The sequence below is a fragment of the Silurus aristotelis genome (assembly GCF_946808225.1).
Source record: "Silurus aristotelis genome assembly, chromosome: 18".
NCBI classification, from domain to species: Eukaryota; Metazoa; Chordata; class Actinopteri; order Siluriformes; family Siluridae; genus Silurus; species Silurus aristotelis.
Window position 1 is genome coordinate 21,079,691 of NC_139591.1, and position 19,518 is coordinate 21,099,208.

The window sequence follows — 19,518 nt, forward strand, 5'->3', positions numbered from 1 at the left end:
TGACTGAATGAATCTCCACAAAATCTATTGGAACATCTTCCCAGAAAAGTGGAAGTTATTATAACAGCAAATGGGGACTAAATATGGAATAGGATGTTTAAAAAGCACACCGAATCTTATGCTCAGGTGTCCACAAAATCTTGTCCATACAGTTATAGTTTACTCTACATGGAAAATTTTTAACTTGATCAATTTCATTACCGCCATTTTTCTTCAGTAAGTCAGAAAACACTGAATTGAAAGATAGTTTATTGTAGGGCACCATCCACACTTTCACACACTCATTTACACTGAGGGGCAATTTAGTGTTATTGGTGTTTTCTGGTTAGGTTAAATGATGCAGGAACACCAGGAGGAAACCTACACTAACACGGGAAGAACAGGTCAAACTCTGGACAGCATAAACGTACTCAAACACTCAAACTAGTCTCCTGTATTCAGAATTTGTACCTAGGTGCATTACTCAACACAGCAATCATGGCTTAATGTACATAATGTTTGTGCAAGTGTCACTACTGGGTTGAGAATAGTGTGTTCTTGCTGCGCTTTTAAGATAACGCAATCTCCATGTGCAAAACGTGTGCTCTGCCCAAATTACCCTCACGCACCCACGCCCATCTCACGCACTGTCAACGTCATTACTTTACTCGATAGCACACACGCTTCCTCTACAACAAATAACATTGGCTATGATGGGAATGGTTAGATTATGAACAGGTAAGAAGACTACTGAACGTCTAGTTTATTATTATATACACAAAAATATCTTGAATCTGATTGGTCAGAAGGTTTTGGTTTTGGTATTGATTCATTGTCATTAGCTGCAGCACTGGCAGTATTGTTAGCCAAAATTTTCTTTAATTTAAGGTTTAATAAAAAATAGAATAGATCAAAAATAAATACTGATGCGTGGATTTCTACCAGGAGATACACAATATGGATAGAATTATTGGGACTTGCTTTTCCAAGCAATATGTGGTTATTTTCCAAACTGTTAGCACAAAGTTGGCTAGATAATTGGCATGTGATTTTTCCTTCACTTGAACTAGGAGACCCAAACCTGTTCCAGCATGACAATGCCCCTGTGCACAAATCCAGCTCCATGGTGACATCCTTTGCATGGGTTGGACTGAAAGATCTCCTGCTATAGATCTTCAACCCTACTGAACACCTTTGAGATGAATATGAACGCTGACTGCACCCCAGGTCTTCTCACCTTACTATTGTCTAAAAAAGTAAATAATAGGTCTATTCAAAAATGTAAGAAGTAACATTTTCCCCATTGAAAATGTAATGAAGCACAAATATTGAATTTTTTTCATTTTAAAATAATATTTGTGCCAAAATAATACTTTAATATTTTGTACACACGCTTCTCAAGACCAGGGCTCACATCCTACTCTCCCCATTTACTCCTCATATTTGCACATATAGTAGCTGTTGCACAAATTCTTATTCCTAACCCGTACTTCAAGTCAAGTCATACACAAATCTATTGTCATTTAAATTATAAACTGCATTCAGCTTATTTGTATAGCACTTTTACCAATGGAAATTGTCCCAAAGCAGCTTTACAGGGATACATAGTTCATAAAAATGTATATATGTTTACAAAAATGTATATGTACTGTATATACATTTATATCTTCAGTGCCTATTAGTTTATCCCGAATGAGCGGACCAGTGGCGACTGTGGCAAACGAGAAATCCCTGAGATAGTACGAGGAAGAAACCTTGAAAGGAACCAGACTCCAAAAGGAACCCATTGTCATCTGGATGGCACCGAATACCCATTCATTATAGTTTTTTCACTGCTAGATGCTGTTCAGTGATTAGCACAATTGTAGTCCTAAGCCATTGTAGCAGAATGTTACATGAACCATTGTAGTATCAAATTTGTGTTCATATTAATTACAGTTCCGATCCATACTTGTAGTTCTTGAATTGCTCTTCATGCAGATTTTTAGGCTGTTTTAGTGTAACCATCCTCAACCTCAACTGAACTCTATTCAGAGGTAGGGCATTGGGATGGATCAGGCAGATCCGGGGAAGGAGAAAGAGACAGGATCACTTACCTCAGGAGGGAGAGTACACAATGAAATGAAACAGCATTCATCCAGGTCCAAGGTGCTGCTTAAAACCGACATAAATTAACACTAGATCCAAACTAAATGTGGAAAGTGGCTGTCCATTGGTTGCTTTGTTCCACTCTGGATAAGAATATCAGAAGGTTGTGTATTCAAATCCCAGCACCAACAAACTGCACAGTATAAAATTGAGATTAGTTGCTCTAGATAAGGGCATATGCCATAAATGTAAACACAAAACTCTCTAGAGCAGACAGACCTTTCCACAGGTCTACATAAAGATCACAACATGTGCAAGCAATGTATAAATACATATTTGTTTATTTATTCATTCACTTTTTTACTTTTGTACAGTAATTATTTTTATTATTTATTTGAACTCTAAATCGGTTTGAATTAAAGAATTTGCATATCACTTCAAAAAATGTACCTCTGTTGTGAATAAAGGGATCGATCACCTATCTCTCTCTCTGTCTGTCTGTCTGTCTGTCTGTCTGTCTGTCTGTCTGTCTGTCTGTCTGTCTGTCACATACAACTATGAGTAAACAAAATGTATTATCAACACAAGGACTAAAGAACTTTATAATTCTGATTGCTCTTGTCAGACAGCTTGACAATAATATATTGTGCAGTTCTGATGATTCATTGTGCTTATATCAATATATATAGCAATATCTATACAGCAATAATGTTTTAATGTTTCTTTAATAAGGCTCTGACAGTGATTTTAAAAGCATTTTACTGCATGTCGTACCCTGTATGTATGTGTATGTGATAAATAAAATTTGATTGGATTTGATTTGATTTGTTTCCAGCTGTAATTTAAACCAGTATTTTTTATATGAAAGTGCTGATATTTTCATAAAATAAAACTGTTATAATTATTAGTAATGTGCAACTCCACAGTCTCGATGCGATGCGATTTCGATTTGATTGATTTAACACAATGCGATTTAATGCAATATGATGCAATGGAAAGTTTATTTGTATTTCTTTTGTTTAGACAGACAGCAAATCGTACATAAACTTAAGCGTCTTCTGACTTCTAATGCGTGGTCCTTTCACAAACAATCAGAAAAAAAGAAAAGAAAGAAAACCAGGCGTTCCTTTTCTGTTGTGTGTGCAGGAAGTTACAGCTCTACCTCTGCCATGTTAATCTGTATTGTATGTGAATCCCAGGACACGCCTCGGCCTGTTGAGAAAAAGAAAATATTGGTCACAAATGATTGGTCACTTTCTAAATAATAATGTAAAGTAATGCACATCTACTAATAATTATATATAAATAATTCGGTTTTTACCGATTTAAATATGTTAAAAACTATGCATCGTGATTCAAATGTCAACTTCTAACTGATGCACACTTGCACACATTCCTAATGTGTGTGTGTGTGTGTGTGTGTGTTCAGCTGATACCTGCGTGACGCCTGGCCGGTGGGCGTGGTCCGTGGCCGGTGGGCGTGGTCCGAGCTTGTCCGCTCGTGCGCGCTGTGAGCGTCCAGGCAGGCGTGATGGTTGAGTTTAAATAGTGGAGTTGCTGGTTGGAGGGGACAAGACAGAAAAGAGACACACAGAGGGACACATCGAAGACACAGCAGCATGGATGAATACGGGGGCGAGCGCATGAACATGGACGCGCACCTGGACGTTCACGCGGGGAAAGGAGACCTTCAGAACAGGTGAGGAAGAGACAAGACACCTGTCTGTCTGCTTGTCTGTCTGTCTGTCTGTCTGTGCACACATCATAGTGTGAGTTTACAGGAGAAATGACAGGGGAGCAATATGTCTATCTGCTCTGACTACATCACTCATCATTATAGTTAGAATTCAATACTAAAGATTAAATAATAATAATCGTTTGATAATAATAATAATAATATAATTATAATAACAATAATAATAATAATAATAATAATAATAATAATAATAATAATAATAATAATAATAATGCCATGACTACCCAAAGTAGAATTTATGCAGATTATTTGCAAAACAATATCTCAATCATCTTAAATTAAGCCACTGATGTTCTCAGTGTTCAGGAACCCTTAAAGGTTCTCCAAGCACATCCATCAGTGATCTATCTATCTATCTATCTATCTATCTATCTATCTATCTATCTGTCTGTCTGTCTGTCTGTCTGTCTGTCTGTCTGTCTGTCTGTCTGTCTGTCTGTCTGTCTGTCTGTCTGTCTGTCTGTCTGTCCGCCACATTCTAAATAAATAAAATGGACTATAAACATATAGTTTATATATATATATATATATATATATATATATATATATATATATATATATATATATATATATATATATATATATATAACTATAATGGCCAGATCGAATAAAATATTGGATTATTTTGTCCATATTGTTTTGTGCGCTTTCAAAAAACTTAAAAAAAAAAAAAGATTGGATGTATAATTACTGAATGATGGATGTATTGGATGTATAATTACTAATAATGTAATTCTGACTCTGTGCATGATGAACATGTTTGTTTAACGCCCATTTGACCACAGTTACACAGTCAGGGATATTGATTTTGCTCAGAATGTAGGAAAGAAACCTTTCAACCTGACGATTGATTTTTTATTTTTTTTGACAAAATCAATGTTGAGGCATTTTAGTGTGATTTACACTACATTTTCTGTTTCGTTTTTCGTCCTGCCTCAGTGGTTCTTGTAACGATTCTAAATAGTTTGTGAAATTGTGAATAATAGATAACGGCATTTATGGCAGTAGGAATGCGATTCATCTTCATTACACTGGCACGAATGGTAGTTGGCACAGTTTTCCTGGTGTCACCGAACCTTCAGAAGGTTGTAAGGTTGAATCCTAGGAGTGCAGAGAGCAGCAGTTGGGTCATTAATGCTTGGCTTGGATTCTGCCTCTGTTGTAATATGGGATCTGAACGTGAGCAGTGGAAATAGATCTTTTTGTTTTTCGCCAAACGTCCAAGCGAAGGCCTGCAGCTCGACTGAGTTTGCCCAGTTGAAGACACTGGAGCTGCATGGTAAAATATTAACTGTAACTCTATATGCGTTGAGCTGCTCCACAGCTGTGAGTGTGCCACCTATAACTCCGGTTTAACAAAGATGTCGTCATTTCTAATATCATAACATTCACACACTTTATCTGCAGAAACACCCACAGAGCTGTACGGGATTCCAAGTAGTTCACCTTCTGATTTTCAGTCATGCTTTTGGCAAACTAAGTACACTGTGGGTGTAGTAATGCTGTTGTTTGTGTGTGTGTGTGTGTGTGTGTGTGTGTGTGTGTGTGTGTGTGTGAGACCCCCATGCGACGTGCTCCTCCATAGATGACGCAATTCCTTAAATGCTCATCTCACGCGAACTGTGATGACGTCACAGTGTGTAAGGTTGCTGATAAGCAGAACCACATGACTGCAATGTCCTGATATGAGGCACATCAACGAGAGTAGAACAAGGCTGAAGTAAAAGCGTTCGCCGAATCAATGTGAACATATGGAATCGTTTTCATTAAATATTAAGGCTGATAACTAAGGAAAATGACATGTGCCAAATAATCTCAGTGTTATTTCTTTATGCTCCTTTTGAAATGTCAGAAAATAAAAGTAGATATTTTGGTGTACACAAAAATATTATAGAACAAGATGCTATTAACTGACTGGTGACCTTTTAATGTAGCCAGTTTAATGCTAGCACCAGCAGCACTCATGCATCCCCAGACCATGATGCTACCACCACTGAAGGCAAGACAATTTTCTTGGTTCTCCTTACCAGGGTGTCACCACACATGCTGGACACCATCTGAGCCTAGTCTCTGATCTTAGTCTCATCAAACCACAAGACATGTTTCCAGTAATTCATGCTCTTGTACAGGTTGTCTTTAGCAAAGGTTATTATAGGGCAAAATGTGATTAAATGTGTAAAAAGCACATACCAATCTTATTTTTTAGTTGGCCACAAACCTTCGCTCATATAGTGGATCTATGAGAAGTAAGACTTCATTTCCTGCTATTGAGACATAAATTGTCACATAGGCATCCCATCCACTATTTGTTGTATCTAAAGAATAAAAATGTGTAGTTTTGCACAAAAAAAACAACTTTCTATCATTTATGTGTGTTTTTTTGTTGTTGCACAAACCAGTCATAAAACTGCAACAAGCTCTGAGTTTACTTACGCCAAATGGCCCATTCTTTCTCAGTAAGCAGTTTTTTTGTTTGTCTTTGAACTGTAGGGTGTTCGTTAACAAGAGTGTGACTCTGGAGAAAATAAAGTGCTTTGGCTTCGACATGGACTATACTCTTGCTGGTGAGTATGGTTTCTCATTGGATTCTGGTAGACTACAAGTAGGGTCCAAACACAAACATGATTTACATAGCTGGAAGCTATGAGCATGGGTTGGCAGTGATCTCTGGATAGGAAAGAAGGTTTACTCTCTCACAGCAACACTGGTCATATCTTGTACCACTTTGATGTGCAGTAAAGGGCAAAACAGTGTTTTTTCCCAACATGAACAGCAGCAGTGGTGGACGAGGTACACAAACCATTTACTGGAGTTAAAGTAGAGATACACTCGATAAAATATTGCTCTAGTAAAAGTCTGTACGAGTGCTTCCTTTAAACTTTTACTTGCGTAGAAGTATTTGCCTTCAAATGTACTTAAGTAACCAAAGGTTTATGATTTATTATAGCTATAATGTTCCTATTATCATTTTTGTCTTTACTTAATCAACTCAGTTTAGGTGAAAAGACTCGAATGTTATAAGACTTTAAGCACAACAGTCTATTAACACAGATTGATTTCTATTACAATGATCATGAACCCAAAACCTTCTTTTCAACTACTTAAAAGAAATCTTGCAAATAAGGGCACGGGTGTTTTGGTAAGTTCAAGTCAGGATTTTCTTTATCATGTATTCCTCTCAAAATGTTCTGCTTGCTGTTGGACTGATGCTGAACTGTATGTTCATGCTAAATAAATACCACCGAGCGCCAATCAAAACAAGTTCAAAACTCTACCCTAATTGGTTCTTGCTGCATGCTTGACCAGCTATGTTTTTATCCACTCATAAATATAAAGGAACGACTAATTTCGCAAAATGTAGTTGAGTAAAAAGTTAAATTTTAGTAAAGTCCAGACATGCGAAAAAGCAACTTGAGTACAGTAACGAATGTACAATTTCAAAATTCTTTAGCCACCCTGATCGCTAGCTGTTGTCTTGTAGCGAGAATTGGCTTGTGACAAAAATGTGACAGAATGTGCCTAAAGCTATAAGGAATTAATAATGAATTTGTGCCGAATATATATGTCTTCATATATGACTTCACTCTTTTCCCATGCAGTATACAAATCTCCCGAATATGAAGGACTGGGTTTTGAGATGCTGAGAGACAGACTGGTATCCATTGGCTATCCACATGAGCTGCTGCGATACACATACGACCCCACGTTCCCCACACGGTGAGTACTTAGTGATGTTTGTTTGGTTAGGTTTGACTCTTTGCACACTAGCAAACATTGTCATGGCTACTGAAAGCTACTGTTTGATGGGGGGAAAAAACAGTAAGGAAATGAGTGAAAATGCTGAGACGGGGGCTGGGGCAGGTTTGGGGGTAGTGTGTTGGATTTATGGATTTAACTAGGTTTCTTCTTTTGCTTTTATCTGTTTTGTAAACATGTGTAGATACCTGTGTAAATAAGATGTGTATTCAGTTACCACAAAGTAGAGTCATGGAGAGTGAGTTTTTAGAGAAATTCAGACTTTAATATTGTCACACTAACAGGGTAATGATTAGTCAGATACTAATGCGATTTGATGAGATTTGTGTGTCCTTTTTTTAACTTATTCCACATTTAGTCTTTGTTAGTCTTTGTTATAGTAACCTCCAATCATTGTCATTTACATTTGTGCCATTAAGCAGATGCCCTACTCCTGAGTGACTTACAAATGAGTAGTTAAGGGTTAAGGAGCTTGCTCAGGGGCCCAGTGGTGCTGGGTGTTGAACTTGTGACCTTCCAATCCAGAGCCCAATGCCTAAACCACTAAGCTACCACCTCCACCACCCACCCACTCTTTAGGGAAGGTGCCAACCAACACCCTTGTGGCTGAATGGGAACAAACCTACACAGACACATTCTAAGTGTGTTCTTCTGGAGATTTGTGCTTGCTCAGACACAAAGTCAGGAACTGATATGGGATGTGGAAGCCTAAGGTGCAGTCAGTGTTCCAATTCACCCGAAAGGTTCTCAGTGGCGGTTGAGGTCTGAACTCTAAAACAGGCCAATCAAGATCTTCCACTAAAACCCATGTAAAGCGTATCTTCATGAAGCTGACTTTGTGCATTGGGGCATTGTCATGCTGGAACAGGTTTGAGTCTCCTAGTTCAAGTGCAAGAAAAAAATTTCATGCTACCATCCCAAAAACCTCCTTCACAATTGTTTGCTTCCAAAATATAACTGTGGTTAGGGTGTTCCAATACTTTTGCTGATATACTGTATATAAAATCTTTATTCAGGCAAATTCTAGACATCCTAGCATAAATGAATTTTTTTGTCACATCTTTTAGGTGTTGTACTCCAACTGGAGTGGATCTAGCTGTGCTAGTAGATACCATGGTATTTTATTCATTTAGTTTGTTGTCTGTCTCTCTTTTTTTGTAATTTCCTTTATGTTCTTTGTGTTACCTGTTGTTCTACTAGAGGTTTGGTGTATGACACGACCTACGGGAATCTTCTAAAGGTGGACGCGCATGGAAACATCCTAGTGTGCACACACGGTTTTGTTTACATGAAAGGGTGAGTGAGATCCGAGTGTGTGCTGAGTGAACGTGGTGTGAATAACAACTCCTATACCTTTAATACATTCGCTCAGAGTTCACCTGGTCCTTCAGTGATGTATGGCGTAGTGTAAGAGAGGACATACGTTAGTAAGATCAAATAATTTCGGGATGTAATAGAGAAGCACCATACAGTTTATTTTTATTGTGAATTTCTTTTCCATGTGTGTGTAGGTGGTTGTTTGTGCTATATTTTCCAGAAATGTTCCGTACTGCCATATGAAAGCACATACTAGCATGTGGAACAGATCTCCTTGTATGGAACAAAGTGCTATAAGCTGTTGTCAAGTCTCAAGCTGGTTTATTATCTGCATGAACACTGGATTCCCAAAATGGTTTTTGAACATTAAATGTTTAAAGTCATCCAGTTCCACATCTTATAATCCTCTCAGGGTCGGATCAGATGCGACCGAGCGTTAAGTAGTTGTAGACGGGTCTCTGCGCGGAAGCTGATAAGCAGAGTGTGTTGTGTGTGTGTTTTGTTAAAGTTGTAGGGGGTGTAGTTTGTTTGAGGCAAAGAAAAAGTGATGAAAGGAATTTTCTCATTTCAATTTGAAAGTTCAGGGGACAGAGTTTTATTTCAGAATTTAAAGTTGGATTTGGTAATGGTTTTAATGAGAAAACAGTCAATTCTAATTCTAATTTAAATGTTTTATTTTGGTCTAAATTTCCAATTCAGTTTGAAAGCAATGGTGTATAACTGATTTCATTTCTAAATTCATTTTAATTCTAATTTAAAAAATTGACTGTAATTGCATGGGTTGTTTTTTTTCAATTATAACAGCTGTTATTACATATACAGCTGGAAGGGTTTTAGTTCAAGCCTTGCAAAACTGAATGTACCTCACAAACTTCCAGTCCTAATGTAAAAGTTCCAGCCTCAAGTGACAAATAATTAAATGTGATTCTAGATTGCTGGGTTTTTTGTCCCAGATTTAAAAATAATTGACACTAATTGTTTTCCATGTCCAAATCTAAAGACTGTTGGTTTGAACCTTGAATTTTGCCTACTTACATTTTAATCTCAAAGTATGCACTCTTTTGAGTATTGAGTGTGAAACAAAAGAGTATGAGAGTATGGGCACGTAGTAACAACAAATTTGTTGCCTAGCTACCCACACTGTCACTGTGAACAAACTCCTTAATGCATTTTAGCTTCACTGTATAATTTTTACTGATGTCAGTAAAAAAAAAACTTACACTAGATATTTCAATCTTCAGAATGTTCCAATTCATCCCAAAGTTTGAGATTAGAGATCTACAGCAGGCCATTCAAGATCTTCCACTCCAACCCATGTAAAGCATATGTTCATGGAGCTGGCTGCTCAGAGGCATTGTCATGCTGGAACAGATTTGGGTCTCCTAATTCAAGTGTAGAGAGAATTTCATGCTACTGTAAAGTCCAAAGAATTCCTATTCCATATTAATTGTATGCCTCCAAGATTGTGATAACATTTTGGGGCTGAACCACATACTGCTGGTGAACCAATATTGATCCATAAGATGTACATAATGGGCTTGATGATTGTTTTATTTCTAAAATGCAGAACGGAGATTCAGGAGTACTACCCCAACGGATTTATCCAGAGAGACGACACAGAGCGATTATACATCCTCAATACTCTCTTTAACCTCTCAGGTAATCTTTTTCATTTGCTCACAAAACACTCAATCATGTAGTAAAATGAGCATAATATACACATAATGCTCAGGATATTGGATGGATTGGGCACAATAGAACCACAGATAAATATTATTCTCATTAGATCTCAGCACAGCAGAAATAGCAGAGATAGCAGAAATAGCAGAGTGTGGTGCTGGTATGAGTTAGTTTTCAAGTCCAAGTTTATTTCTATAGCACTTTTCACAATGGACATTGAGTCAGTTATCTGGAGCAGAATGGACATTTCTACACACCTTATATTGTTAATCTGCAAAAAAAACTGATTTATATGTACCTTGCAAATAGGCAATTAACAGACAAACAATGTTTAGGGAAAAAGTGTAAACTTTTATTTACTTACTGTACACCTACAGAACAATGTAGTATGAAAAATGGATTTGGATTGTAACTGCACTCTTCATCAATGACAAAACTGTAATGAATGGATATTCGGTGCCCAGATGAGGATGGTTTCCCTTTAGAGTCAGGTTTCTTTCAAGGTTTCTGACTTTTGACATCTCAGGGAGTTTTTCCTTGCCACAGTCTTCACTGGCTCGCTCATTAAGATTTTTTATCAAGAAACAAACTTATAGGCACTGAAATTATACATTATTATACACCAACCAGTCACAACATTATGACATTATACCATTATGACAAGTGAAGTGAAAAAACACTGATTATCTTTTCATCATAGCACCTGTTAGTGGGTCAGATTTATTAGGCAGCAAGTGAACATTTTGTCCTCAAAGTTGATGTGTTAGAACACGTCTAGACGACTGGGTCAGAGCATCTCCAAAACTGTAGCTTTGGTGGGCTGTTCCTGGTCTGCAGTGGTCAGTATCTATCTAGTCATGGTGTGCAGAAACTCAATAATGCACGTGGGGAGCGAAGGCTGGTTCGTGTGGTCCGATCAAACAGACGAGCTCCTGTAGCTCAAACTGCTGAAGATGTTAATGCTGTTACTGCTCGACAGATCAGGACTGTTTTGCAGAACACAATATTAGGCAGGTGGTCGTAACGTTATGCCTGATCGGTGTATACAACTTTATAAATGGTTTATCTCTGAAAAGCTGTTTTAAAACAATGTCCATTGTTAAAAGCACTTCACAAATAACAATGAAATGAATTGAATCATTATGTATACAATTACAGGGACTGAGTTATGTCACTATAATGTATATTCGAAATTTATTTATTTCTGTGAAACTGTTGGTGCAGTACAAATAAAATTGAATTGAATTGAATTGAATAGTAGTGTGTAATTATGTACCACCAAAACTCATTTGAGGGTCTAGTGAGTCCCATTGTTCGGATCAAATTGGCTTTTCATTTTAGGAATTTTCAGTTGTTGTTTTGTTATTGTTGTCTTCTTACTGTATCAATGCTTTTTCTGAACAGAGACGTACCTGTACGCATGCCTTGTGGACTTCTTTACCAACACCACCAGATACCAGAAGTGAGAAACTGGATATGATCAAATCCTGCATTTCAGTGATAATTTGATACTTCAGTTATTTAAAGAATTACACTATATGGAGCAAAGTTTGAGGACACTCGAGCATCAGATTGGAAATATTTTTTTTTTTGCACTTCCCATTTCACATTTAGTTTTGCTGTTCTCTTCTGGGAAGATGCTACACTAGATTATGGAGTGTTCTTGTGGAGATTTGTGTTCATTCAGCTACAAGGGTGATTGTGAAGTCAGGTACGGATGGAGGTGAAGGTGAGGAGACCTGGGGTGCAGTCAGAGTTCACGTTCATCGCAAAAGGTGTTCAATAGGTTTGAGGTTCAGAGCTCTATAGCGGGTGATCTTCCACTCCAACCTATGGATAGTATATTTCCATGGAGCTGGCTATGTGCACAGGGGCATTGTCCTGCTGGAACAGGTTTGGGTCTCTGAGGTCAAATGAAGGGAACATTTGAATGCTACTGCATTATTATAATCTATATATTTATTATTATAATCTATATATTTATTATTATAATTTATATATTTATTATTATAATCTATATATTCATTAATATAATCTATATATTCAATGACATTTGCATTTTAATTTGACATTTTGAACAAACGTCTATCTTTTCTCCGTTCTCTGTCTAGCTGCAAGCAGGGATTTAGGCACGGCGACCTTTTCATGTCGTTTAAAAGTATGTTCCAGGATGTACGAGAGGCAATGAATTTCATACATGACACGGTGAGATTAAGTTCTCTCAATCATGCACACACACACACACCCTGATTAATGACAAATACAGGCAAGGTCCATTACAACAATAATCTGGTCAAGAAGATTATTTAGGGTAAAGTCCCTTTACCCTAAATGTAGTTGATTTGATAACAAAACGAACCCTGTTCTGATGCATGCATGGAGCTGAACCTCGAAAAATGACCATTCTCGATTTCACACTTCCAATTTTAATGCTGCATCTTATTCATAAGAGAGGAATTAAACCAAAAGCCTGAATGAAAGTGTGGAAAAACTTGAAATTAAATTCAACAAGTACTAGCTATCATGTGCTTTGGTCTCACCACCTGCAGGAGGGACCGTAAGGGACGGTGCTGTGAGGATTGGGCAGCAGTCGAAGGCGGGGGCCTGCTTAGACTGCTGCCCCCGCGACCCGAATTACGGATAAGCGGGAGAAAATGAATGAAAGGATTAATGAATGACTCTGTGACTCTCAGGACACTGATCTATTAATAGAATGATATTAAGTTAAACACTGATTGATATCAATTACAATAATCACGAGCCCGAAACCTTCTTTTCAACTACTTAAAAAGAAGCCCACGTGTGTTGTTTTGAGTTCGAGTCAGGAGTTTCTTCATCATTTATTCCTCCCAAAACATTCTGGTTGCTGTTGAACTGATGCTGAACTGTATGTTGTTGATGAGTAGATACACCAAGCGCCAATCAAAACCGGTTTAAAACAGAGCGCGTACTCGACACTGATTAGTGTCTCGACCAGTTATTTTATCCTCATAAATAAAAAAAGAAACGACCGATTTTACAAAATGTATTTGAGTTAAAAGAGATATTTGACTTTGAAATGTAGTGAAGTTAAAGTAAAAGTCTCCCTAAATACAAATACCTCAGTAAAGTACAGATACGTGAGAAGCATATAAAACATTTACTTTGTTACTGTCCACCACTGCCTGTAATTCAATTGGAAATTAGATTTTAGAAGCAGGGCAATGACGAAATATAATATTCGGGTGCATTTCTGCATTAAACAGTACAGTACAGTATGTACCAGCATGTATAAATTGCTAACAGACTGGTGCGGTTTTCTTTTCTGAACTACAGGGCTCCCTGAAGGAGAGAACACTGCAGAATCTGGAGAAATATGTGATCAGGGATGTAAGTGATGATCTTTCAAGTGTGTTTGTGCTTTCAAGGTCTTGGTGCTGCCGTAGGTGACACACTGAATCATGGGCCATTAACTGTAGTGTAATTACTGCTCCTGATTAGTTTTAAATATTGTATTTAATTAAAGCCAGTTTCTAAGGAAGTCTCTCTCTCTCTCTCTCTCTCTCTCTCTCTCTCTCTCTCAGCCCTGTATCCCCATAATGCTGACCCACATAAAGAAGGTTGCAAAGGTATTCCTGGCCACCAACAGTGATTTCAACTACACTGAGGTAAGTGTCTTATGGTTAGGATTCGAGAAAAAAGTAAACCTGACCTGAAATCAGCTTCTTATTGTTCTCTATTGTTCTAACTCAGCACCCTCGCTCAGACATTTGAGTTCCTTCCTTTAAATAAGGTGTTTTTTTTCCTTTTTCTTTTTTAAACCAGGCCATCATGAAGTATTTGTTGGATTATCCACCTGGTTCAAAGGTAGGAAATCCTTTACTTGAATAAGTTAATCAATCTGAATGCATCTGATGTTTATTTTTGTTTACATTTTATTACATTCGCATCATGCTTACGTTCATTCATTTGGCAGAATCCAAAATCCAACATTTATGAGTATGAGTCCATTGTTAGTTAAAATCTGCTAAAACATCTTTGCAATCTTTCCAAGGATAATGCAGCTCAGCTATTCTACACTATATAGACAAACGTTTGTAGACACCTGACTACAAGCACTTTCCACAACTTCCACTCCACTATGTTTCACTACATTTAGTGGAGATTTGTGCTCATTTTGCCACAAGGGTGTTAGTAAAGTCAGGTGCTGATTTGGTGAGGTGAGGAGGCCTGGGGTGCAGTTACAGGTGTTCATATTCATCCCAAAGGTGTTCAATAGGGTTCAGTGCTCTATAGCAGGAGATCTCACACTCCAACCCATGTAAAGCATGTCTTCATGGAACTGGCATTGTGCACATGGTATTGTCATTATGGAACAGGTTTGGGTCACGTCAAAGGCGTCCTATACAATTCTCTTCCAACCTCAAGTATACCAACTTAAGAGTCCTAAGAGTTTAGTCATAAGAACCTCACATAACAGAAAACAGGTGTCCCAATACCTTATATTTGTTGAGTAAAATATGGAGGAAATTTAAAAGTTTTACAACAGAAAAACGCCACATCAGCACTAATACATTAAAATTAAATATATAGATTTTACTAAACAGATTTTTCTTTTTATTATATAAAAAATTTAAAGAAACATGAAAGAAGTTTTCCTGCATTTGTTTAAGATAATATAAGCTGTATATATTTTTCTCAGCACCCAAAAAAGTGCTGGCGATCGTTTTTTGACCTGGTGGTGGTGGACACAAGGAAGCCATTGTTTTTTGCTGGGGGGACGGTGCTGAGACAAGTGGACACGGTATGACTACTCTTCCAGACCCTGTTTGTGTGCTGGTTGAAAATTTTTTTTACCTTTAACATGAGATAACGTGTGTGTGTGTGTGTGTGTGTGTGTGTGTGTGTGTGTGTGTGTGTGTGTATGTGTGTATGTGTGTATCAGAACACAGGGAAGCTAAAGATAGGGACATACACAGGAGAACTGCAGCAAGACACTGTCTACTCCGGAGGTACTAAATAAATTAATGATTACGTTTTATTTAACGTCCTTCAGGTTAACAGCATGACAAACAATTGTTCTACCCTTCACAAATATTCCCATTTTTACATTTGATCTGGTGATGTTATTGATGACAGGCTCCTCAGACATCGTCTGTGACTTGCTGGACGTGAAAGGGAAAGATATTCTCTATGTGGGAGACCACATATTCGGGGATATTCTGAAGTCTAAGAAGCGTCAGGGTTGGAAAACTTTCCTGGTGGTTCCCGAGCTGGTCAAGGAGGTCCAAGTGTGGACGGACAAACATGGTAAGCGAGCTTTCACGCGGTCTGTAGATTCCAGTTGCAGAAAATAGCACAGCTGTAGCTATGCTGGCTAGTTGTGATGGTTGTTATACTGCTACACGAAAAAGCTAGTTCAGTGCTTAAGATGTTGGACTTCTGATTAGAAGGTCGTGAATTCAAATCCCACTGCCACTAAGCTTGGCCCTTGAGCAAGACCCTTAACCCTTAACTGTTTATTTGAGTTTAGTTTAAGATAAATGTAAGTCACTCTAGATAAGGGCATCTGCCAAATTCTGTAAATGTAAAACAATTGAAGTTTCTGTTTGACTGCTCAGAAGTAACTTGGTTGTACCGAGTTATAAATGAGCTGTGTATGCTTTCTTCAGGAATGTTTGAGGAGCTCAGGCAGTTGGACATTTACCTTGCCGAGCTACACAAGTGAGTATCACTGTGTCAAATAGCATGAACCGGCCAGCAGATGGCAGAAAAGTCTAACACGCACACAGACTCATCCCATGCTTACTGTCATTCCAGGGATTCAGACCTCGGAAATGGATCGGATGTAAATTTTATCCAAAACAAGATTAAGGTGCGTTCTGTACCCTGCACATAGATGACTCATGTGATCAGTTTATTGGAGATGGTTTCAGATTTTCAGTGTGTGTAATTCACAGATGGTGACATATGCGATGGAGCTGTGCTATGGAAAGATGGGAAGTCTGCTACGCAATGGCTCCACCAAAACCCTGTTTGCCAGCCAGCTGCTGCGATACGCCGATCTTTACTCTGCGTCCTGCATCAACCTGATGAACTACCCTCTCAGCTACCTGTTCAGAGCATCCTTCGTCCTGGTAAATAATAATAATAATTAGAAGAGCAACAATATTCGAATTGCTGTTACAAAATATTGGAGCGTTTGACTTTTCCAACTTTATCTTTCACCAAACTGTTACTACAAAGTTGAAAGCACACAATTGTAGGGCTGAAATGATTCCTTGAGTAACTCGAGTAATTTGAATAAAAACAATAAAATTTAGGCAAATTATTTAAATTATATTATATTTGCCTCAATGCTTTGTTTAGCTCATTTAACTACACACAGGGCATTGTGTTTCCCCACGGACCATTATAACTGATGCACCACTCGCTAAACTCTGAAATGCTCTAACCAGGTAAACACAGAATATGATGCAGAATGAAAAAAAGAAGGAGAAACAGGGAGAAAACAGCGAGGGGCGAGGAGAAGATTCGACAAAGTTGCCAAAGATTGAGATAATTTTGTGCGTTTAAATTGATTTTTATAGTTTTATTTATGATTTTTTATTTATACATTTGTATTTGCATTTTAATGTTATATGGCAATTAATTGCACTAAATGGATTAAGTTTTCACAGATATCCTTCAATTTCAGCAATAAAGATTTTACTTAAAAAGGATACAAATCACTTGTTCATTTTAAGAGACCCGCCTTGTTTTCTTGTGTATATTTAGTATTGCTGTTTAGTAAAGAAAAAGTGCTTCTTATCCAATTATTCGATTAACGAATGGAATAATCGGTAGAATACTAAATAACTAAAATAATCGATAGCTGCAGCCATGCACAATTGTATGCAGGATGTCCCTGGATGCAGTGCCATAAAATGTTCCTTTCACTTGAACTAGGAGACCCAAACCTGTTCCAACATGATAATAACCCTGAAGATATGCTTCACATGGGTTGAAGTATCTCAAGCTGACTGCACCTCAGGCCTTCTCACATCACCCTTATCAGTACCTGCCTTTCAACAAACGTCTTCTTGAAGCTTACTTTGTGCACAGCAGCATTATGGATCAGGTTTGCTCCTCTTAGTTCCAGTGAAAAGAAACTGAATTGTGGCATCGTCCTGTTTGAAGGTCTTTTGGTCTACACGTCGTCTCCTTTTCTGGCAGACTGATGCTTTATGTGCATATTGGATGTGATTGGTTCTTGAAGTCTATGATATAGTTACACTTGTTCAAATCGTAATTTTAGCGAAAAACATTTCGAAGCGACCCTAAAAATACGTCACCGGAATTTTATATTTTTATGGTGATGATAAAAACGTTTATATCACAGTCCGATTTTGTTTGATTTGCTCTTTCAGATGCCCCATGAGTCGGCTGCTGACCCGCACGTCAGAGACCGGTCTGCACCGGATCTCTCAGCCATCCTCCGAAACACAAACATCAAGGTCAGATACAAGGAACTGCAAATCCTCACAGAACTACAAACTAAACAAAAAAATAAATTCTTGTAGTTACTATGAACCAAATCCAACCAAATCATTTGTAAAAACAGGGCTCAATGATATAGATTAATTAGATTGTCCCAGTTCTGTATTAATGTGCTTTTTTTCTGTCTGAACAGAGGCGGTGTCAGTGCGATGGCGAGAACTGTGGGCTGGAGAACTGTGAACAGAACAGGAGAACGCAGCCGTAACCATGGAGATGTGAGCGTCTGAGCGTTTTCATTTCAACGCCTGGACAGTGAAGGTCCCAGTTGGCTCAGAATTCACTGTTAACCTCAGAGAACCTACGCAGTAAACTGCACTCCTGCTTTGACCCAGAAAACCCCTATTTTTTTCCTAATTAAACCTATTTGAAGGAACTGGCCACTGATGGAGATTATTGATGATGAGCTGTGAATTCAGTGGTGCTCTTAAGGTGATTTTTGTACATTTATTTCTCTGACAGAATGTGAAGATTTAAACCTGAAGCATTTCAAATGTCCCATGGTGGACGGTTGATGTTTCATCAGGGGCGGGTTATTTTCCTATAACCGCACGACCCACACTGATTTAGCAGTGCTAAGGATGTTTTATTAATGAATTAATGACTTTTTTTCTGCAATGGAACGTCTGTTATTCAAATTAGTTCCTGTTATAGCCTCCATAAACATCGTTTATTCACCAGGATCTTCTTTATTCATGAAAAACTAAAAGAATTGTTGCTGTGATGCTACAGAGAGAATCCTGTAACCTCTCAGACTGTTACAATCCACTGACACTGGAGACTTCTTGCATGTATGTTAAACAAACCTCCTTTTACATTAAACGTTATAGTTACTGTGAAACAATATCGTGTTATAAAGAGTTCATTTGTAGTATTAGTTACTACCTTCATACATTTGCATGAACCCTTTGCCCATTGTTTTGTGGTGTGTGTTGCAATAGAAACTATTATCACTTTTAAGTGTCTTTTTGCTATTTTTACGGTGTGGCATTTCAATTGTCTGTTTAACTATAAATCAGTGCAAAGGTTAACATTTCGCTCGTATAGCATGTCCAAATGCAGCGGGGTTTTTATTTCCGACAAAGCAGGAAGAAGAAGGTTGTGAGAATGTATTTCCTGAGCATTAGAAGGATTGAGAATAAAGTGCTGCTGTTGAGAAGCGTTCCAGCGGAAACCAGACAAAACGCTGACAATTAAGGAGATTTCCCACAGATGTGTTGGTGAATTAGTGAAAAATTACTAAAGTTATATGTTGCATCGACCGCTACGCTGAGAATAGTCCAAAAACATTTGAAATGTGAGAAGCGCAAAAGCGGAACATTTCCGTAACCTCTCGCTTTGTAATAAATCTTATTCGATCGTGTCTTTTTTAACACGTGCTCTTCTTGTCACTGGACTGGTAGCATTAGCTGTACCCTTAGCATACA

The 19,518-nt window shown here is 37.9% G+C and overlaps 1 protein-coding gene and 2 long non-coding RNA genes across 3 annotated transcripts in view; 2 read left to right on the top strand and 1 right to left on the bottom strand.

Annotated features, from left to right (window-relative positions):
- Positions 1 to 19,518, bottom strand: part of LOC310741248 — a 248,859-nt gene that overhangs the window by 111,112 nt on the left and 118,229 nt on the right. The gene's annotated exons all lie outside the window — the stretch shown is intronic.
- LOC310741244 lies at positions 8 to 1,929 on the top strand. Its single transcript, XR_014537900.1, has 2 exons — positions 8 to 717; positions 1,050 to 1,929. It is a non-coding gene; the product is annotated as an uncharacterized lncRNA (long non-coding RNA).
- Positions 3,559 to 18,935, top strand: nt5c2l1 (5'-nucleotidase, cytosolic II, like 1). The gene is made up of 18 exons (XM_083568782.1): positions 3,559 to 3,766; positions 6,314 to 6,387; positions 7,423 to 7,540; positions 8,780 to 8,875; positions 10,464 to 10,555; positions 11,981 to 12,038; positions 12,688 to 12,781; positions 13,892 to 13,945; positions 14,140 to 14,223; positions 14,381 to 14,422; positions 15,258 to 15,359; positions 15,501 to 15,567; positions 15,695 to 15,865; positions 16,228 to 16,279; positions 16,376 to 16,430; positions 16,516 to 16,692; positions 17,965 to 18,051; positions 18,228 to 18,935. Exons 1-18 carry the CDS (start codon positions 3,687 to 3,689, stop codon positions 18,297 to 18,299), a joined length of 1,575 nt encoding a protein of 524 aa, XP_083424908.1. The 5' UTR covers positions 3,559 to 3,686; the 3' UTR covers positions 18,300 to 18,935.